Genomic DNA, 24164 nt, shown 5'->3' on the forward strand with positions numbered 1-24164 from the left:
CTGCTGGTGGAGTCACTGTGTACATACATTACTTATCCTGTACTGATCCTGAGTTACATCCTGTATTATACTCCAGAGCTGCACTCACTATTCTGCTGGTGGAGTCACTGTGTACACACATTACATTACTTATCCTGTACTGATCCTGAGTTACATCCTGTATTATACTCCAGAGCTGCACTCACTATTCTGCTGGTGGAGTCACTGTGTACATACATTACATTACTTATCCTGTACTGACCCTGAGATATATCCTGTATTATACTCCAGAGCTGTACTCACTATTCTGCTGGAGGAGTCACTGTGTACATACATTACATTACTTATCCTGTACTGATCCTGAGTTACATCCTGTATTATACTCCAGAGCTGCACTCACTATTCCGCTGGTGGAGTCACTGTGTACATACATTACATTACTTATCCTGTACTGATCCTGAGTTATATCCTGTATTATACTCCAGAGCTGCACTCACTATTCTGCTGGTGGAGTCACTGTGTACATACATTACATTACTTATCCTGTACTGATCCTGAGTTACATCCTGTATTATACTCCAGAGCTGCACTCACTATTCTGCCGGTGGAGTCGCTGTGCTACACAGTGGCACATTTTATTACATTCGGCGCTCTTCATCTCTCGTCATGGATCGCCGGAGTTCTCGTGGTTCGGGTATTTGGTTATTTATTGTATATTTCACGTACGTGGCAGTAAAATCACGGGGAGACAGATAAACTCTTTATTTCACACTGTACAACGCAAATATTAACAGCGAGATAACGGCGTTACACAAAATACTTTAACCTGTACGTGTCTGCCCCTCCCCCAGCAGGAGATAAAGAGTCGCACCCCGGCCAGCACTTCATGGGTTACACATCAATAATCACTTATTATACTGCCACCTACAAAGCCTGTGGAAGCAAAGCATTCTGGGAGGGGGGGGGGGGGGAGATCAGCGGCTTCATGGACTCTCAGCAGTTTCTGCTGCTACGATGAATGCATTTTATAAAATCGGGGGCTTGAGACACCTCTTAAAGTGCGCAGTATAAATCCGGGGTCCATGCGCCTTTATAAAGTTTCATTATATAGACCGGACCCCATAAGATCCGCAGGTCACACGTTTATAAATGTCGCCTTTCCCCAAACACACGACTTTGCGCCCAATGTCATGGACCTTGTGGCATTGCCCCTCCCCTCGTGTTCCGGCTCCTCCCCCGCAGCGGTTGGCAGCTCGTGGCTCTCATGTAATGTTTGCTATTATTTGTACATGTTCCCTATATGAAGATTATCTCCATGACACAGACTTTCCCACGCCAGCAGATAGGTGTCAGACTCCGCCCATTATGTTCGGTCTCGTTTTCTATATCAGTTGTCAGGTACACAGTCATGTGACTCCTAAGCTCCGCCCTGCGTGGTAAACATTAGAATTAGGCAGGTGGAGATGATGCATCATGGGGGATATTGGGGGATTACATATTGGGGGGGGGGTCGGTGTAACGCGGCTCCTTTAAGAATAAATGATACGAAACTGCAAAGCGACAACACAGACGTCACAGGACAGAGGATGTTGTTTCTGAACATGGCGGCGCCTCCAGATTCGCAGAGTTTATGACGACTGTAAAGTAAAACGCTGCGAGATCTGAGCCGATCCAGAAATTGTACATAAAAGAAAGTGTCCTGTATCTAAACCAATCACTCACAGGCCTGATGGGAGTCATGATGTGTAATGATGAGAGTCCTGGTGTGTAATGATGAGAGTCCTGGTGTGTGTAATGATGAGAGTCCTGGTGTGTGTAATGATGAGAGTCCTGGTGTGTAATGATGAGAGTCCTGGTGTGTAATGAAGAGAGTCCTGATGTGTAATGATGAGAGTCCTGGTGTGTGTAATGATGAGAGTCCTGATGTGTAATGAAGAGAGTCCTGATGTGTAATGAAGAGAGTCCTGATGTGTAATGACGAGAGTCCTGGTGTGTAATGACGAGAGTCCTGGTGTGTGTAATGACGAGAGTCCTGGTGTGTGTAATGACGAGAGTCCTGGTGTGTGTAATGACGAGAGTCCTGGTGTGTGTAATGACGAGAGTCCTGGTGTGTAATGACGAGAGTCCTGGTGTGTAATGACGAGAGTCCTGGTGTGTAATGACGAGAGTCCTGATGTGTAATGACGAGAGTCCTGATGTGTAATGACGAGAGTCCTGATGTGTAATGATGAGTTCTGGTGTGTAATGAAGAGAGTCCTGGTGTGTAATGAAGAGAGTCCTGGTGTGTAATGAAGAGAGTCCTGGTGTGTAATGAAGAGAGTCCTGGTGTGTAATGATGAGAGTCCTGGTGTGTAATGATGAGAGTCCTGGTGTGTAATGATGAGAGTCCTGGTGTGTGTAATGATGAGAGTCCTGGTGTGTAATGATGAGAGTCCTGGTGTGTAATGATGAGAGTCCTGATGTGTAATGAAGAGTCCTGATGTGTAATGAAGAGAGTCCTGGTGTGTAATGACGAGAGTCCCGATGTGTAATGACGAGAGTCCCGATGTGTAATGACGAGAGTCCCGGTGTGTAATGACGAGAGTCCCGGTGTGTAATGACGAGAGTCCCGATGTGTAATGACGAGAGTCCTGATGTGTAATGACGAGAGTCCTGATGTGTAATGACGAGAGTCCTGATGTGTAATGATGAGTCCTGATGTGTAATGATGAGAGTCCTGATGTGTAATGAAGAGAGTCCTGATGTGTAATGACGAGAGTCCTGATGTGTAATGACGAGAGTCCTGGTGTGTAATGACGAGAGTCCTGGTGTGTAATGACGAGAGTCCTGGTGTGTAATGACGAGAGTCCTGGTGTGTAATGAAGAGAGTCCTGGTGTGTGTAATGATGAGAGTCCTGGTGTGTAATGATGAGAGTCCTGGTGTGTAATGAAGAGAGTCCTGGTGTGTGTAATGATGAGAGTCCTGGTGTGTAATGAAGAGAGTCCTGATGTGTAATGAAGAGAGTCCTGGTGTGTAATGACGAGAGTCCTGATGTGTAATGACGAGAGTCCTGGTGTGTAATGAAGAGAGTCCTGGTGTGTAATGATGAGAGTCCTGGTGTGTGTAATGATGAGAGTCCTGGTGTGAAATGAAGAGAGTCCTGATGTGTAATGAAGAGAGTCCTGGTGTGTAATGATGAGAGTCCTGGTGTGTAATGAAGAGAGTCCTGGTGTGTGTAATGATGAGAGTCCTGGTGTGTAATGAAGAGAGTCCTGGTGTGTGTAATGATGAGAGTCCTGGTGTGTAATGACGAGAGTCCTGATGTGTAATGACGAGAGTCCTGGTGTGTAATGACGAGAGTCCTGGTGTGTAATGACGAGAGTCCTGATGTGTAATGACGAGAGTCCTGATGTGTAATGACGAGAGTCCTGATGTGTAATGATGAGTTCTGATGTGTAATGAAGAGAGTCCTGGTGTGTAATGAAGAGAGTCCTGGTGTGTAATGAAGAGAGTCCTGGTGTGTAATGAAGAGAGTCCTGGTGTGTAATGATGAGAGTCCTGGTGTGTAATGATGAGAGTCCTGGTGTGTAATGATGAGAGTCCTGGTGTGTGTAATGATGAGAGTCCTGGTGTGTGTAATGATGAGAGTCCTGGTGTGTAATGATGAGAGTCCTGATGTGTAATGATGAGAGTCCTGATGTGTAATGATGAGAGTCCTGATGTGTAATGATGAGAGTCCTGATGTGTAATGATGAGAGTCCTGATGGGTAATGACGAGAGTCCTGATGTGTAATGACGAGAGTCCTGGTGTGTAATGATGTGAGTCCTGGTGTGTGTAATGAAGAGAGTCCTGATGTGTAATGACGAGTGTCCTGATGTGTAATGACGAGAGTCCTGGTGTGTAATGACGAGAGTCCTGGTGTGTAATGACGAGAGTCCTGATGTGTAATGATGAGTTCTGATGTGTAATGAAGAGTCCTGATGTGTAATGAAGAGAGTCCTGGTGTGTAATGACGAGAGTCCTGATGTGTAATGACGAGAGTCCTGATGTGTAATGACGAGAGTCCTGGTGTGTAATGACGAGAGTCCTGGTGTGTAATGACGAGAGTCCTGATGTGTAATGACGAGAGTCCTGATGTGTAATGACGAGAGTCCTGATGTGTAATGATGAGAGTCCTGATGTGTAATGATGAGTTCTGATGTGTAATGAAGAGTCCTGATGTGTAATGATGAGAGTCCTGATGTGTAATGAAGAGAGTCCTGATGTGTAATGACGAGAGTCCTGATGTGTAATGACGAGAGTCCTGGTGTGTAATGACGAGAGTCCTGGTGTGTAATGACGAGAGTCCTGGTGTGTAATGATGAGAGTCCTGGTGTGTAATGAAGAGAGTCCTGGTGTGTGTAATGATGAGAGTCCTGGTGTGTAATGATGAGAGTCCTGGTGTGTAATGAAGAGAGTCCTGGTGTGTGTAATGATGAGAGTCCTGGTGTGTAATGATGAGAGTCCTGGTGTGTAATGAAGAGAGTCCTGGTGTGTAATGATGAGAGTCCTGGTGTGTAATGAAGAGAGTCCTGGTGTGTGTAATGATGAGAGTCCTGGTGTGTAATGAAGAGAGTCCTGGTGTGTGTAATGATGAGAGTCCTGGTGTGTAATGATGAGAGTCCTGATGTGTAATGAAGAGAGTCCTGGTGTGTAATGACGAGAGTCCTGATGTGTAATCATGAGAGTCCTGATGTGTAATGATGAGAGTCCTGATGAGACCAGGAATGAGCATTGCTGTGTGACCCCCCCTGCGGCAGCGTGACTTGGTACATTCCTTCACGTGATTGGCGGGACGGTCGGGTGATTTCTGAGGCTCCGCCGGTGTTCACAGTTATGGGGTCGTCCTCCGCGCCGCTCTATAGAATATCACGTCCGTCTATTTATCTTTAACCCCTTCATCCCCAGAAACGACAGTCAAAGCCACAAATAAATAAAGACGTCTCTCCGTGAGCACGGGCGGGGGAGGGGACCGCGTCCAGTCATCACAGTGATCTCTCCGATCTCAGCTCCGGGATTGTTTCACGGCACGCGACTTCTTTACGGTACATTGTAAATAGCGACGATTAGAATCCAGTGTGTGAGGACCACGCGGGTCATGTGACCATAGCAGCACAATGGGTTAAACCTCTTTGGGCCTCGACTAAGTTGAATTGCGACGTGAGACGGCGCCGAACGTTCAACCGGAATGATAAATAGAGATGTGGCGGCCCGCGGCGAGGACACGCGCCCCCCCGAGCCACGGATAGTGCGGAGGCGTCTGCACGAGCGCCAACGATAAATCTGTCACAGGACGCAGCGTCCGCCGCGCGCCGCACCCTTCATGTCCCCGTTGTGCCGCGGCTGACGATGAAGCTCTTGGCGCTGGGCAGCGGCCGCGCATCGTTTTGGTGTTTGCGCCTTTCTATGAAGGTGGCGAGGCGCGTCGTGTCCAGCGGGACCTTGGAATAGTTACTGTAATGCGGCTGGAGCCACGGGTGGAGGAGGCACGTGGGCACGGTCGGCCTCCAGCGCGCCTCCTCCTGCAGCGTCGCCCTCACGAAGTCCTGAGCCGCCGGACTGACGCTGCCGAAATACTCCAGAGGGAAGGAGTAATCCACGCGGCCGATGTTCACGCACGTCTCCTCGCTGCTCTCATCCAGGAACGGGGAGACTCCGCTCAGCATGACGTAGGTCAGAACCCCCAGACTCCAGATGTCTGTCACCAAGGAGACCGGCGACCCCCTGATGACCTCCGGCGCCGCAAATTCCGGGTTCCCCAGCAGGTGGTGGATGTAGTAATGGCCGGTGATTTGCATCGCGTCCTCCAGGTCGATGATCTTCACCCGCGGGACCGGGATCCGGAGGTCGATCAGGAGGTTTTCAGGCTGCGGAAACAAGAAAGAAATGAGTCTGATCCCAGGAGAGAAGCTGCGAGGACGCTGCGGGAGGGGCGAGGACGCTGCGGGAGGGGTCGAGGGGCGAGGACGCTGCGGGAGGGGTCGAGGACGCTGCGGGAGGGGCGAGGACGCTGCGGGAGGGGCGCGGACGCTGCGGGAGGGGCGCGGACGCTGCGGGAGGGGCGAGGACGCTGCGGGAGGGGCGAGGACGCTGCGGGAGGGGCGGGGACGCTGCGGGAGGGGCGGGGACGCTGCGGGAGGGGCGAGGACGCTGCGGGAGGGGCGAGGACGCTGCGGGAGGGGCGAGGACGCTGCGGGAGGGGCGAGGACGCTGCGGGAGGGGCGAGGACGCTGCGGGAGGGGCGGGGACGCTGCGGGAGGGGCGAGGACGCTGCGGGAGGGGCGGGGACGCTGCGGGAGGGGCGGGGACGCTGCGGGAGGGGCGGGGACGCTGCGGGAGGGGCGAGGACGCTGCGGGAGGGGCGGGGACGCTGCGGGAGGGGCGAGGACACGGCGGGAGGGGCGGGGACGCTGCGGGAGGGGCGAGGACGCTGCGGGACGTAACGAAGTCACCACCCAACTGAACAGCAAACGTGGCCCGTCCTGCAGCAACGCATCATATCCCGTCACATTATAACAGAGCAGAGACTGTTCAGGAGCTCAGGAAAGCTGGATGGTCACATTGCGAGCGGCAACAGCAACCATATTGGTAACTATCAAACCTTCCATGCGGCCACGCTGGAGAGAGGACACGTCACGACACAACTAGAAACATCTGCCGTTCAGGTGGCAGGGAAAGCTGGGTTATAACCTCTGGGGGCGCTGCACGGGTGATCACCCAGCTTTCCAAGACTTCTGAATAGAAACGTTGCCAGATCATACAGGACGTATCGCTGCACAACCCTTGATTCTGGGGGACGCGAACCCCAGGAAGAGATGGTACGACCCGAGTCGCTCACCTTGAGGTCTAAGTGGGCGACCCGGCAGCTGTGCAGGTACTGGAGGGCGCCCATGATGTCCCGTACGTAAAACGCGACCTTCTCCTCCATTAACTCATCGTGGTTCATGAGATAATCCAGCAGCCGCCCGTCCTCCATCCTGAAACAGACCAAACAGATGAACCTCAGCCGGCCGCAAAATATCTCAACACGAAGGAGCAAAGATACGTAAGAAAGTGAACGCAACGCCTGACAGCGCAACAGCGGCCGCCGCAGAGGCTCACGAAGGGTTAAAAGGACATTCTGGGTGAGGTCTCAGTCGTCTTATTCTGGCCAATACCTCACGGGCGATGCTGAGCAGCTGCTTATTCGTTCCAGTGTCGTCTGCAGGGCACAACTAGGATCAGTGACTCGAGCCGCATTGTGTACTGGAGTCTGAGGTATAACATTCACCTCCTGTCTCATCAGATGCTCAGCCTGCTGCTCCGTCCCTCATGCTTTACACTGCTGCTCTGTCCCTCATGCTTTACACTGCTGCTCTGTCCCTCATGCTTTACACTGCTGCTCTGCTTGTTCAGATTGGCTGCTGTGTATGATCACGTTACAGTAAGAAAAGAAGATTATAAACTACAAGTAACTAAACCAAATTATCACCAAATAGAGGAGGGGCCTCGATAAGGGGGAGGGCCTCGATAAGGGGGAGGGGTCTGGACAGCGGCAATATGAAGCACATCAATATAATATATGACATGGTTTGCAGCTCTGCAGGTAGACGATTGCTCGCAGATATCAGCCAGACCTCACCTACCTGTGGTTGTATGTTCCTGCCTGTCACACTGACAAGAGGAGCAACTGGTGGGAAATGTCTGAAAACAGAGGCCACGATGTATATGTCTGTATATATCCCCCCCCTCCCCGGTAAGACGCGCCCATGCAGCCACTCACAGGTCCAGGACCAGGATGTAGGCGCTGGCGGACTCGTAGGTGTCGTGCACGGTGATGTACTGCGGGTGCTGCAGGTGTTGCAGCAGAGCCGCCTCGTGCGCCGCCTGTTCTCGCTTCTTCAGCTTTTTGTTGACAAATTTCACTGCGACGTCTTTCCGGGAATTTTTCTGGACACATTTCTTCACCACAGAAAACCTTCCCCTGGACGGAGGAAAAGACGAGAATTATTGAGGGAGACGCCGAACGCAGCGCCAAAATACGAGAGCAAATCAAAGGGGAGGGGGGACTGAGGAGACGGGTCAGGGGGCACAAGGTCAGGGGGCACATGGCAATGCTGTGGTGGTCGGCCACACGGGGCGCTGCGGAGTTACCTTCCAATCTCCTGCTGCTCCAGGTACATCTGCTCAAAGTTCTCCTTCCAGCACACGGCAGATCCATCCGCGTGACCATCTAAAAGGACGAGGGGGAATTTCTTAAATGAAAAGTTGCAAAAACATCAAAAAGTTGCGACCACCCGCGGCCCGACAGATGTCACTGCCGCCCGGACAGCAGAAGATGCGACAAAATTATAAAGGGACGAGCGCATCATCCGCCCGCGAGCGTCATAACAGGACCGGCAACGGAAATCTCCCCAAAATGTAAACTCCTCGGTGAATAATACAGGGGGGGGGGGGGGGGTAAGCTCTTGGGTATGTCATACACTGGGGGGGGGGGGGGTTCTGGCTTTTTGTGGGGACCCCTCAGACTTATGTCTTCGTTTTGTCTAATTTCCCAGCTGGAGGTGGAATATCGGGGGGTCCACTCACCGTTCTCTGGCAGCCGGGCGGGTTCAGAGGGCTCGCTGGGGAGGCTGATACCCCAGGGGTTGCTGGCGCTGACCCTGAACAGATAGGTGCCCCCTGGTCGCAGGTCTTCTAGCACCAGGTAAGTGTCCAGGGTGCAGGCGACAGATTGCTGCCAAACCTGAGAACCTGCGGACAAATGGCGAGCTGATCACATGACATCCTCCGCCTGAGCGTGCGAACAGTAAGAGCTGCTGCGAGTATGAACCCCCAACCAGGACCGCCATCAGGGCAGTACAGCTGGTACTGCAGTCAGGGGCCCGGCTGAATAAACATTTCTATCAGGGCCCCAGTGTTAGTCACTTGGAGAAAGAACGGACCCTGCAATGTAATATGGCTGGTGCCTCCCCCCGAAGTAACGAACGCTGGGGCCCTGAGACGACTTACAGGAGCAGCAAGAGAGCAGAATCTCCGCGTGGCGCGGCCGCCCAGCAGACAGCTCCTTCTCTACACCGCCGAGTGCCCCATCCTCCTCCACATGACCCCACTTGTAGAAAATAACGTGTTTTTTGGGTTTTTCGTTTACCTCACTTATTTTTGCAGCGATTTTCGTAATCGCGGCAAAAATGGTGCAGTTTTGCAGCGATTTTAAAAACGCTGCCTCATTTGTGCCTCGATTACAAAAATTGCATTAAAGAAATGGTACAAAACATGAAAAAAACCGCCCACGTTCCCGCAGTGCAGACAAATCACCAGAAATACGACCCCGAGGCCTCTTCACACGGAGGATTTGTCTCGTATTTTCGGTGCGCGCTGAGAATCCACTACAAATTACAGGCCAACTCGCTTTCAGAAGCCCCTCTGTCTGCGGCGTCGGTGGGGGCCCCGCACAATCCACACCTCCCCCAACAGGAGCTGCAGAATAATCGGTCGCACTCACCTTCATCCTTGTATTCCACCGTGTACCCCGATATGGTGCAGTTGCCGGTGCTGGAGGGCGGGAGCCAGCGGAGGATGACGGAGGAGCTGCTTCTCTCCTGAGCGATGGGCTGGCTGGGGGCTCCAGGGACCCCTGAGGGCAGAAGACATGATAGAGCCGGTGATTTCAGGAGCAGACCCCAGTACTGACCCCTTATTATAGGGCCCCATCCTATAGAGTGATTATGGACTGATGCCTCTGATATATATATAATGGGGCGCAGTGTTGGGGGGACCCCCAGTATAGACTCTGGCCTAATGTCGGGGCGTAGCTAAAGGCTCATGGGCCCCCCCCCCCCCAAACTTCTCATGGCTGATGGGCCCCGGCTCAGCTACATCGCCGGGTCTCCTAAGTGATAACGATGCAGCACCAGCAGCCGGGGCGTCACGAAGGACTTGAAAGGTCAGGGGAAATAGCCCCAATATATATACCCCCCCCTCCCCAAAAAAAATGTGTGTGCATATATGTATATGTGTATATAGGAGACGACATATCTATAGCAGTATGACCCTACAGCTAAGGACAGGATTAGATACAGCGGCTCAGCAGACAGTATCACACATGATAGGATTAGATACACGGCTCAGCAGACAGTATCACACATGATGGGATTAGATACAGTGGCTCAGCAGACAGTATCACACATGATAGGATTAGATACAGCGGCTCAGCAGACAGTATCACACATGATAGGATTAGATACATAGCTCAGCAGACAGTATCACACATGATAGGATTAGATACATGGCTCAGCAGACAGTATCACACATGATAGGATTAGATACACAGCTCAGCAGACAGTATCACACATGATAGGATTAGATACAGCGGCTCAGCAGACAGTATCACACATGATAGGATTAGATATACAGCTCAGCAGACAGTATCACACATGATAGGATTAGATACACAGCTCAGCAGACAGTATCACACATGATATGATTAGATACACAGCTCAGCAGACAGTATCACACATGATAGGATTAGATACAGGGCTCAGCAGACAGTATCACACATGATAGGATTAGATACACAGCTCAGCAGACAGTATCACACATGATAGGATTAGATACAGCTCAGCAGACAGTATCACACATGATAGGATTAGATACAGCGGCTCAGCAGACAGTATCACACATGATAGGATTAGATATACAGCTCAGCAGACAGTATCACACATGATAGGATTAGATACACAGCTCAGCAGACAGTATCACACATGATATGATTAGATACACAGCTCAGCAGACAGTATCACACATGATAGGATTAGATACAGGGCTCAGCAGACAGTATCACACATGATAGGATTAGATACACAGCTCAGCAGACAGTATCACACATGATAGGATTAGATACAGCTCAGCAGACAGTATCACACATGATAGGATTAGATACACAGCTCAGCAGACAGTATCACACATGATAGGATTAGATACAGCTCAGCAGACAGTATCACACATGATAGGATTAGATACAGCTCAGCAGACAGTATCACACATGATTGGATTAGATACACAGCTCAGCAGACAGTATCACACATGATAGTATTAGATACACAGCTCAGCACACAGTATCACACAGGATAGGATTAGATACAGGGCTCAGAAGACAGTATCACACATGATAGTATTAGATACACAGCACAGCAGACAGTATCACACATGATAGGATTAGATACAGGGCTCAGCAGACAGTATCACACATGATAGGATTAGATACACAGCTCAGCAGACAGTATCACACATGATAGGATTAGATACACAGCTCAGCAGACAGTATCACACATGATAGGATTAGATACAGCAGCTCAGCAGACAGTATCACACATGGTAGGATTAGATACAAAGCTCAGCAGACAGTATCACACATGATAGGATTAGATACACAGCTCAGCAGACAGTATCACACATGATAGGATTAGATACACAGCTCAGCAGACAGTATCACACATGATAGGATTAGATACAGGGCTCAGCAGATAGTATCACACATGATAGGATTAGATACACAGCTCAGCAGACAGTATCACACATGATAGGATTAGATACAGGGCTCAGCAGACAGTATCACACATGATAGGATTAGATACAGGGCTCAGCAGACAGTATCACACATGATAGTATTAGATACACAGCACAGCAGACAGTATCACACATGATAGTATTAGATACACAGCTCAGCAGACAGTATCACACATGATAGGATTAGATACACAGCTCAGCAGACAGTATCACACATGATAGGATTAGATACACAGCTCAGCAGACAGTACCACACATGATAGGATTAGATACACAGCTCAGCAGACAGTATCACACATGATAGGATTAGATACACAGCTCAGCAGACAGTATCACACATGATAGGATTAGATACACAGCTCAGCAGACAGTATCACACATGATAGGATTAGATACAGAGCTCAGCAGACAGTATCACACATGGTAGGATTAGATACAGCAGCTCAGCACACAGTATCACACATGATAGGATTAGATACACAGCTCAGCAGACAGTATCACACATGATAGGATTAGATACAGAGCTCAGCAGACAGTATCACACATGGTAGGATTAGATACAGCAGCTCAGCACACAGTATCACACATGATAGGATTAGATACACAGCTCAGCAGACAGTATCACACATGATGGGATTAGATACACAGCTCAGCAGACCGTATCACACATGATAGGATTAGATACACGGCTCAGCAGACAGTGTCACACATGATAGGATTAGATACACAGCTCAGCAGACAGTATCACACATGATAGGATTAGATACACAGCTCAGCAGACAGTATCACACATGATAGGATTAGATACAGGGCTCAGCAGTGTCACACATGATAGGATTAGATACAGGGCTCAGCAGACAGTATCACACATGATAGGATTAGATACAGCTCAGCAGACAGTATCACACATGATAGGATTAGATACACAGCTCAGCAGACAGTATCACACATGACAGGATTAGATACAGGGCTCAGCAGACAGTATCACACATGATAGGATTAGATACACAGCTCAGCAGACAGTATCACACATGATAGTATTAGATACACAGCTCAGCAGACAGTATCACACATGATAGGATTAGATACACAGCTCAGCAGACAGTATCACACATGATGAGATTAGATACAGGGCTCAGCAGACAGTATCACACATGATAGGATTAGATACAGAGCTCAGCAGACAGTATCACACATGGTAGGATTAGATACAGCAGCTCAGCACACAGTATCACACATGATAGGATTAGATACACAGCTCAGCAGACAGTGTCACACATGATAGGATTAGATACACAGCTCAGCAGACAGTATCACACATGATAGGATTAGATACACAGCTCAGCAGACAGTATCACACATGATAGGATTAGATACACAGCTCAGCAGACAGTATCACACATGATAGGATTAGATACACAGCTCAGCAGACCGTATCACACGATAGGATTAGATACAGTGGCTCAGCAGACAGTATCACACATGATAGGATTAGATACACAGCTCAGCAGACAGTATCACACATGATAGGATTAGATACACAGTTCAGCAGACAGTATCACACATGATGGGATTAGATACACAGCTCAGCAGACCGTATCACACATGATAGGATTAGATACACGGCTCAGCAGACAGTGTCACACATGATAGGATTAGATACACAGCTCAGCAGACAGTATCACACATGATAGGATTAGATACAGCTCAGCAGACAGTATCACACATGATAGGATTAGATACAGGGCTCAGCAGACAGTATCACACATGATAGGATTAGATACAGCTCAGCAGACAGTGTCACACATGATAGGATTAGATACACAGCTCAGCAGACAGTATCACACATGATAGGATTAGATACAGCTCAGAAGACAGTATCACACATGATAGGATTAGATACACAGCTCAGCAGACAGTATCACACATGATGAGATTAGATACAGGGCTCAGCAGACAGTATCACACATGGTAGGATTAGATACACGGCTCAGCAGACAGTATCACACATGATAGGATTAGATACACGGCTCAGCAGACAGTATCACACATGATAGGATTAGATACAGAGCTCAGCAGACAGTATCACACATGGTAGGATTAGATACAGCAGCTCAGCACACAGTATCACACATGATAGGATTAGATACACAGCTCAGCAGACAGTGTCACACATGATAGGATTAGATACACAGCTCAGCAGACAGTATCACACATGATAGGATTAGATACACAGCTCAGCAGACAGTGTTACACATGATAGGATTAGATACACAGCTCAGCAGACAGTATCACACATGATAGGATTAGATACACAGCTCAGCAGACAGTATCACACATGATTGGATTAGATACACAGCTCAGCAGACCGTATCACACATGATAGGATTAGATACACAGCTCAGCAGACAGTATCACACATGATGGGATTAGATACACAGCTCAGCAGACAGTATCACACATGATAGGATTAGATACACGGCTCAGCAGACAGTGTCACACATGATAGGATTAGATACACAGCTCAGCAGACAGTATCACACATGATAGGATTAGATACAGCTCAGCAGACAGTATCACACATGATAGGATTAGATACAGGGCTCAGCAGACAGTATCACACATGATAGGATTAGATACAGGGCTCAGCAGACAGTATCACACATGATAGGATTAGATACACAGCACAGCAGACAGTATCACACATGATAGGATTAGATACAGCTCAGCAGACAGTGTCACACATGATAGGATTAGATACACAGCTCAGCAGACAGTATCACACATGATAGGATTAGATACAGCTCAGCAGACAGTATCACACATGATAGGATTAGATACACAGCTCAGCAGACAGTATCACACATGATAGGATTAGATACACAGCTCAGCAGACCGTATCACACGATAGGATTAGATACAGTGGCTCAGCAGACAGTATCACACATGATAGGATTAGATACAGCTCAGCAGACAGTATCACACATGATAGGATTAGATACACAGCTCAGCAGAGAGTATCACACATGATAGGATTAGATACCAGAGCTCAGCAGACAGTATCACACATGATAGGATTAGATACAGCTCAGCAGACAGTATCACACATGATAGGATTAGATACAGGGCTCAGCAGACAGTATCACACATGATAGGATTAGATACACAGCTCAGCAGACAGTATCACACATGATAGGATTAGATACACAGCTCAGCAGACAGTATCACACATGATAGGATTAGATACAGCTCAGCAGACAGTATCACACATGATAGGATTAGATACACAGCTCAGCAGACAGTATCACACATGATAGGATTAGATACAGGGCTCAGCAGACAGTATCACACATGATAGGATTAGATACACAGCTCAGCAGACAGTATCACACATGATAGGATTAGATACAGGGCTCAGCAGACAGTATCACACATGATAGGATTAGATACACAGCTCAGCAGACAGTATCACACATGATAGGATTAGATACAGGGCTCAGCAGACAGTATCACACATGATAGGATTAGATACACAGCTCAGCAGACAGTATCACACATGATAGGATTAGATACAGGGCTCAGCAGACAGTATCACACATGATAGGATTAGATACACAGCTCAGCAGACAGTATCACACATGATAGGATTAGATACAGGGCTCAGCAGACAGTATCACACATGATAGGATTAGATACACAGCTCAGCAGACAGTATCACACATGATAGGATTAGATACACAGCTCAGCAGACAGTATCACACATGATAGGATTAGATACACCGCTCAGCAGACAGTATCACACATGATAGGATTAGATACACAGCTCAGCAGACAGTATCACACATGATAGGATTAGATACACAGCTCAGCAGACAGTATCACACATGATAGGATTAGATACAGGGCTCAGCAGTGTCACACATGATAGGATTAGATACAGGGCTCAGCAGACAGTATCACACATGATAGGATTAGATACAGCTCAGCAGACAGTATCACACATGATAGGATTAGATACACAGCTCAGCAGACAGTATCACACATGACAGGATTAGATACAGGGCTCAGCAGACAGTATCACACATGATAGGATTAGATACACAGCTCAGCAGACAGTATCACACATGATAGTATTAGATACACAGCTCAGCAGACAGTATCACACATGATAGGATTAGATACACAGCTCAGCAGACAGTATCACACATGATGAGATTAGATACAGGGCTCAGCAGACAGTATCACACATGATAGGATTAGATACAGAGCTCAGCAGACAGTATCACACATGGTAGGATTAGATACAGCAGCTCAGCACACAGTATCACACATGATAGGATTAGATACACAGCTCAGCAGACAGTGTCACACATGATAGGATTAGATACACAGCTCAGCAGACAGTATCACACATGATAGGATTAGATACACAGCTCAGCAGACAGTATCACACATGATAGGATTAGATACACAGCTCAGCAGACAGTATCACACATGATAGGATTAGATACACAGCTCAGCAGACCGTATCACACGATAGGATTAGATACAGAGCTCAGCAGACAGTATCACACATGGTAGGATTAGATACAGCAGCTCAGCACACAGTATCACACATGATAGGATTAGATACACAGCTCAGCAGACAGTGTCACACATGATAGGATTAGATACACAGCTCAGCAGACAGTATCACACATGATAGGATTAGATACACAGTTCAGCAGACAGTATCACACATGATAGGATTAGATACACAGCTCAGCAGACCGTATCACACGATAGGATTAGATACAGTGGCTCAGCAGACAGTATCACACATGATAGGATTAGATACACAGCTCAGCAGACAGTATCACACATGATGGGATTAGATACACAGCTCAGCAGACCGTATCACACATGATAGGATTAGATACACGGCTCAGCAGACAGTATCACACATGATAGGATTAGATACAGCTCAGCAGACAGTATCACACATGATAGGATTAGATACACAGCTCAGCAGACAGTATCACACATGATAGGATTAGATACAGGGCTCAGCAGACAGTATCACACATGATAGGATTAGATACAGCTCAGCAGACAGTGTCACACATGATAGGATTAGATACACAGCTCAGCAGACAGTATCACACATGATAGGATTAGATACAGCTCAGCAGACAGTATCACACATGATAGGATTAGATACACAGCTCAGCAGACAGTATCACACATGATGAGATTAGATACAGGGCTCAGCAGACAGTATCACACATGGTAGGATTAGATACACGGCTCAGCAGACAGTATCACACATGATAGGATTAGATACACGGCTCAGCAGACAGTATCACACATGATAGGATTAGATACAGAGCTCAGCAGACAGTATCACACATGGTAGGATTAGATACACAGCTCAGCAGACAGTGCCACACATGATAGGATTAGATACACAGCTCAGCAGACAGTATCACACATGATAGGATTAGATACACAGCTCAGCAGACAGTATCACACATGATTGGATTAGATACACAGCTCAGCAGACCGTATCACACATGATAGGATTAGATACACAGCTCAGCAGACAGTATCACACATGATGGGATTAGATACACAGCTCAGCAGACAGTATCACACATGATAGGATTAGATACACGGCTCAGCAGACAGTGTCACACATGATAGGATTAGATACACAGCTCAGCAGACAGTATCACACATGATAGGATTAGATACAGCTCAGCAGACAGTATCACACATGATAGGATTAGATACAGGGCTCAGCAGACAGTGTCACACATGATAGGATTAGATACAGGGCTCAGCAGACAGTATCACACATGATAGGATTAGATACAGCTCAGCAGACAGTGTCACACATGATAGGATTAGATACACAGCTCAGCAGACAGTATCACACATGATAGGATTAGATACAGCTCAGCAGACAGTATCACACATGATAGGATTAGATACACAGCTCAGCAGACAGTATCACACATGATAGGATTAGATACAGCTCAGCAGACAGTGTCACACATGATAGGATTAGATACACAGCTCAGCAGACAGTATCACACATGATAGGATTAGATACAGCTCAGCAGACAGTATCACACATGATAGGATTAGATACACAGCTCAGCAGACAGTATCACACATGATAGGATTAGATACAGCTCAGCAGACAGTATCACACATGATAGGATTAGATACAGGGCTCAGCAGACAGTATCACACATGATAGGATTAGATACACAGCTCAGCAGACAGTATCACACATGATAGGATTAGATACACAGCTCAGCAGACCGTATCACACGATAGGATTAGATACAGTGGCTCAGCAGACAGTATCACACATGATAGGATTAGATACAGCTCAGCAGACAGTATCACACATGATAGGATTAGATACACAGCTCAGCAGAGAGTATCACACATGATAGGATTAGATACCAGAGCTCAGCAGACAGTATCACACATGATAGGATTAGATACACAGCTCAGCAGACAGTATCACACATGATAGGATTAGATACAGGGCTCAGCAGACAGTATCACACATGATAGGATTAGATACAGCTCAGCAGACAGTATCACACATGATAGGATTAGATACAGGGCTCAGCAGACAGTATCACACATGATAGGATTAGATACACAGCTCAGCAGACAGTATCACACAGGATAGGATTAGATACACAGCTCAGCAGACAGTATCACACATGATAGGATTAGATACAGCTCAGCAGACAGTATCACACATGATAGGATTAGATACACAGCTCAGCAGACAGTATCACACATGATAGGATTAGATACAGGGCTCAGCAGACAGTATCACACATGATAGGATTAGATACACAGCTCAGCAGACAGTATCACACATGATAGGATTAGATACAGGGCTCAGCAGACAGTATCACACATGATAGGATTAGATACACAGCTCAGCAGACAGTATCACACATGATAGGATTAGATACACAGCTCAGCAGACAGTATCACACATGATAGGATTAGATACACAGCTCAGCAGACAGTATCACACATGATAGGATTAGATACACAGCTCAGCAGACAGTATCACGCATGATAGGATTAGATACAGGGCTCAGCAGACAGTATCACACATGATAGGATTAGATACACAGCTCAGCAGACAGTGTCATACATGATAGGATTAGATACAGGGCTCAGCAGACAGTATCACACATGATAGGATTAGATACACAGCTCAGCAGACAGTATCACACATGATAGGATTAGATACAGGGCTCAGCAGACAGTATCACACATGATAGGATTAGATACACAGCTCAGCAGACCGTATCACACATGATAGGATTAGATACACAGCTCAGCATACAGTATCACACATGATAGGATTAGATACACAGCTCAGCAGACAGTGTTATACATGATAGGATTAGATACAGGGCTCAGCAGACAGTATCACACATGATAGGATTAGATACACAGCTCAGCAGACAGTGTCATACATGATAGGATTAGATACAGGGCTCAGCAGACAGTATCACACATGATAGGATTAGATACACAGCTCAGCAGACAGTATCACACATGATAGGATTAGATACAGGGCTCAGCAGACAGTATCACACATGATAGGATTAGATACACAGCTCAGCAGACCGTATCACACATGATAGGATTAGATACACAGCTCAGCATACAGTATCACACATGATAGGATTAGATACACAGCTCAGCAGACAGTGTTATACATGATAGGATTAGATACAGGGCTCAGCAGACAGTATCACACATGATAGGATTAGATACACAGCTCAGCAGACAGTATCACACATGATAGGATTAGATACAGGGCTCAGCAGACAGTATCACACATGATAGGATTAGATACACAGCTCAGCAGACAGTATCACACATGATAGGATTAGATACACAGCTCAGCATACAGTATCACACATGATAGGATTAGATACACAGCTCAGCAGACAGCGTCACACATGATAGGATTAGATACACAGCTCAGCACACAGTATCACACATGATAGGATTAGATACACGGCTCAGCAGACAGTATCACACATGATAGGATTAGATACAGCTCAGCAGCCAGTATCACACATGGTAGGATTAGATACACAGCTCAGCAGACAGTATCACACATGATAGGATTAGATACAGGGCTCAGCAGACAGTATCACACATGATAGGATTAGATACACAGCTCAGCAGACAGTATCACACATGATAGGATTAGATACAGGGCTCAGCTCGCTGACATTGCGGCTCCAGCGCTGGACCAGTAAATATAAGAATTGTTTTGCTTTTTTCATGTGTTACTTATTATTTTTGTGTTTTTTTACAGGTTCGGTTGTTGGACGACGTCGGATTCGAGGACTTCGATGACGGAATTATTCTCAGTAAAATGGATAATGAGGGTTGTGGGGGGGATTTTAATTTAAATACAATTTTTTTTCTATGTCCTTGTTTTTTTCTAAACTTTATTACTAGCCCGTTATTAATAGCTGTCGGCTGATTGACAGCGTCCATTACTAAGGGGGGGCTTAATCTTAGACATGAAGAGGCTAACACGAACCCAATTATTACCCCGGTACCCATCGCCACCAGGGGAACCGGGAAGAGCCGGGTACCATCCAGTCACCGAACATCTGTAGTGATCTGTAGTGATGGACGGGCACTGGGGTGGCCGCAGGCTGGGAAAAGCCAAAAACAGGAACCCCCCCCCCGGTAATGCTGCCGGCTGCTGCTGTGCTGTCTCTGGCTGGTTATGAAAATTGGGGACCCCACATCGTTCTTTCCAACTATTTCCTCACATTTCTCATAACCAGCCAGATACAACACAGCGGCAGCCGGCAGCGTTACCAGCGTGGCAGTCGACTGCGCTATTGGTTGTGTCAAGAACAACGGAGACAAACGGAAACCTTTAGCAACGTTTCCGTCACCATCGAGATCAATGGAAATGGAAGATGGGGTTTCAGTTTGCCGTTCCGTTGAGGGGTTCACCCGACAGAAACCTCCGACAGAACCCTCAATGGAAGGGCAGCAGTGATGGGAACAGCCTAACACATGTGGTCAGCTTAGATACAGGGGCCATGTGCATGTGTGATACCGGTTGTTGGACCTTGTATCTAAGCCTAACACACGGGAGGCTTAAAGGGGTTGTCCAGTCCCTAAACATTGATGGCCTATAGGCCATTAATAGCTGATGGGTCGGGGTCCGACTCCCGGGATCCCCGCCAATCAGCTGTTTAGAAGGGGGTGCATGGCTCGTACGACAGCTGCTTCCCCTTCATTTCCCTCACACGTCGTGTCGGCGATTCAGTGTGAGAAAGTGTCCGGAATGAAGGGGAAGTAGCGCCCGTACCAGCTCTGCACCCCTTCAAAACAGCTGATTGGTGGGGGTCCCGGGAGTCGGACCCTGACCCATCAGCTCCAGCAGACAGGGATATTACATTTACCCTCCTCTTCGGCCGCAGCCGAGGTCCTGACTCCATCCAGGGTCGGGATGTTGTGCGCGGCACTGTGACGTCAGGACCGCCGCTGCGCTCCGGAACGAGGAGGGGGAGTGGTCAGTTACTATAGTAACAGGGACCCGTGTAGTTTATTGCATAGGCCCCAGTTACTATAGTAACTTTACATTGATGTAGTGTGGGGGGCCGCGGGCCTCCCTGGCTTCAGGGCACGGCCACAATTACGACCCCTATAGCTACGCCACTGGCCTAATGTCCGCTCCCTATCCCTCTGTATAATCTGCTCCGAGAAGAGAAGTTCTGGATTTCCAATATCGAGACTTTCTAACACTCGTCTTGTTTTGTTTTCTCTCCGGATTTTTTCGCTTCTGCAGGAAATATGGCGCCTGCACGGAGGTTGTCATAGTAACATCAGTATACTCACTCTTAACTTCCTGTCATGTGACCTCTCAGATTAAAAACATTTATAAGAGTAGAGGTCACATGACAGGAAGTCAGTGTATGTTGATGTTACTAGGACAACCTCCAAGCAAGCGCCATATTTCCTGCAGAAGCAAAAAGATCCGGAGGAGAGAAAAACGGAACAAGGAGAATATTTCATACTGGAATCCCCGTAACCGCAGCTACGGCGTAATTATCCGGATAAGCCCCTCGTGGCTCGCCCGGCTCCTCTGTACCTTGCACTTTGATGGTGGCGGATGTGGAGGAAGAACCGTGCTCGTTTGTCGCCACGCAGCTGTAGATGCCGCTGTCCTGAGGCATCAGGTTACAGATCTTCAGTCGGACGTCTCCAGACTCACTACAAGAATAACAGAAAAATGAGGAGGACGCGAGACGCCCGCAGAGCCGCGAGCGGGGGACTAATAAGGGCACGACGGACCGCGATGCAGCCCAATGAGACGTCAGCGCAGTAACACGGAGGCGACAAAGTCACAACTGACGGACGCTGCTCATAAAATGTATCAGACACGATAATAGCGCATCAGCATGACGACTCATAGTATAATGACGAGCTGCGCAATAGTTTATATGGGCAGCACGGTGGCTCGGTGGTTAGCACTATTGCCTCGGGGTGCACACGACCTATTTTCAGACGTAATGGAGGCGTTTTACGCCTGAAAAGACGGCTCCAATACGTCGGCAAACATCTGCCCATTGCTTGCAATGGGTCTTACGATGTTCTGTGCCGACGAGCTGTCATTTTACATGTCGCTGTCAAAAGACGGTGCGTAAAATTACGCCCGCGTCTTGGGACGTTTTTGGAGCCGTTTTCTCATAGACTCTATTGAAAACAGTCCATACACAAGAGAACACAAACTGAGCATTAGAAGTGATGTATATAGCAGCAGCCTTACCCATAGATAGCAGGAAAAAATGATTAGCGATGTCCGCTCCTCCGCTCCCCCGCTCCCCCGTCCCTCCGCTCCTCCGCCCCTCCGCTCCTCCGCTCCTCCGCTCCTCCGCTCCTCCGCCCCTCCGCTCCTCCGCTCCTCCGCCCCTCCGCTCCTCCGCCCCTCCGCTCCTCCGCCCCTCCGCTCCTCCGCTCCCCCGCTCCTCCGCCCCTCCGCTCCTCCGCTCCCCCGCCCCTCCGCTCCCCCGCCCCTCCGCTCCTCCGCTCCTCATCATTTTTTCCTGCTATGTATGGGTAAGGCTGCTGCTATATACATCACTTCTATATGCACCACCACTTTGTTGCACTCCTTCTCCCCTTGTTGACTAACATTGAATATATTTGTAAAGGACATACATTGGAGTTGGGAGCATTTCCCATTAGGAAGGTAAATGAATCATTATTTAGATGGACCTTTCTCTACAAGCAGCAATGCCCGGCTAGCAGAGTCCGCCACAAATACTACTCGCTCCGCTGTTCTTACCGAGTCTTGTCTTTGTATTTTTTAAACATTGTGTGTAATATTTGCTTAATAAAAAATTCAAGTTTTCTATATTAATTGGCTTGTAATGCTCAGTTTGTGTTCTCTTGTGTATGGACTGTTTCATGGAGGTGCCTATATGAGATGGGGGATGTTTATGGTATAAGCGGTGCCCAGCCCTTGTTACAAATGTGTTTGGAGTCTATATATTGATTATAGTGAAAACCGCTCCAAAAACAGCCGTGAAAAACGCGAGTTGCTCAAAAAACGTCTGAAAATCAGGAGCCGTTTACCTTGAAGCTCCGTATTATCAGACGTATTGATGCTGTATTTAGTTTACAGAGGATTGTCTACACTGATACACTGTACCAAATCCTCAGCATTAAAGGCTATGTACACGTAAAATCAATGTTTTTAAAAAAAAATAAAAATCTGTGTTTGGTGCAACTTTCTAATTACTTTTTATTAAAAATTATTTTTACTTTTTGAGATACAGCTGCTTTGTATCCTGTATGTAGAGCATCCGTATCCTGTGTGTAGAGTGGCCGTATCCTGTATGTAGAGCGTCCGTATCCTGTATGTAGAGCATCCGTATCCTGTGTGTAGAGTGGCCGTATTCTGTATGTAGAGAGCGGCCGTATCCTGTATGTAGAGAGCGGCCGTATCCTGTATATAGAGAGTGGCCGTATCCTGTATATAGAGAGTGGCCGTATCCTGTATGTAGAGCGCGGCCGTATCCTGTATGTAGAGCGCGGCCGTATCCTGTATAGAGAGAGCGGCCGTAACCTGTATGTAGAGAGCGGCCGTATCCTGTATAGAGAGAGCGGCCGTATCCTGTATGTAGAGAGCAACCGTATCCTGTATGTAGAGAGCGGCCGTATCCTGTATAGAGAGAGCGGCCGTATCCTGTATAGAGAGAGCAGCCGTATCCTGTATAGAGAGAGCGGCCGTATCCTGTATGTAGAGAGAGGCCGTATCCTGTATGTAGAGAGCGGCCGTATCCTGTATGTAGAGAGCGGCCGTATCCTGTATGTAGAGGGTCCATATCCTGTATGTAGAAGGCGGCCGTATCCTGTATGTAGAGTGGCCGTATCCTGTATGTAGAGCGGCCGTATCCTGTATATAGAGAGCGGCCGTATCCTGTATGTAGAGAGCGGCCGTATCCTGTATGTAGAGAGCGGCCGTATCCTGTATGTAGAGAGCGGCCGTATCCTGTAAAGAGTGCGGCCGTATCCTGTATGTAGAGAGAGGCCGTATCCTGT

The 24164-nt window shown here is 47.8% G+C and overlaps 1 protein-coding gene across 4 annotated transcripts in view; it reads right to left on the reverse strand.

Moving 5' to 3' along the window:
- Positions 1–4920: 4920 nt before the first annotated feature.
- KALRN (kalirin RhoGEF kinase) overlaps positions 4921–24164 on the reverse strand; it is a 263889-nt gene continuing 244645 nt past the window's right edge. For all 4 annotated transcript variants that reach the window (XM_075829015.1, XM_075829014.1, XM_075829013.1 and 1 more), the window contains 7 exons: positions 21709–21830; positions 9484–9615; positions 8568–8732; positions 8133–8211; positions 7762–7962; positions 6838–6976; positions 4921–5866 (listed from right to left, as the gene is read on the reverse strand). In XM_075829015.1, the coding sequence (XP_075685130.1) occupies positions 5321–5866; positions 6838–6976; positions 7762–7962; positions 8133–8211; positions 8568–8732; positions 9484–9615; positions 21709–21830 (1384 nt within the window). In that variant the 3' untranslated portion in view covers positions 4921–5320. The remainder of the gene's footprint in view (positions 5867–6837; positions 6977–7761; positions 7963–8132; positions 8212–8567; positions 8733–9483; positions 9616–21708; positions 21831–24164) is intronic.

Source organism: Rhinoderma darwinii, chromosome 6 (assembly GCF_050947455.1).
Source record: "Rhinoderma darwinii isolate aRhiDar2 chromosome 6, aRhiDar2.hap1, whole genome shotgun sequence".
NCBI lineage: Eukaryota > Metazoa > Chordata > Amphibia > Anura > Rhinodermatidae > Rhinoderma > Rhinoderma darwinii.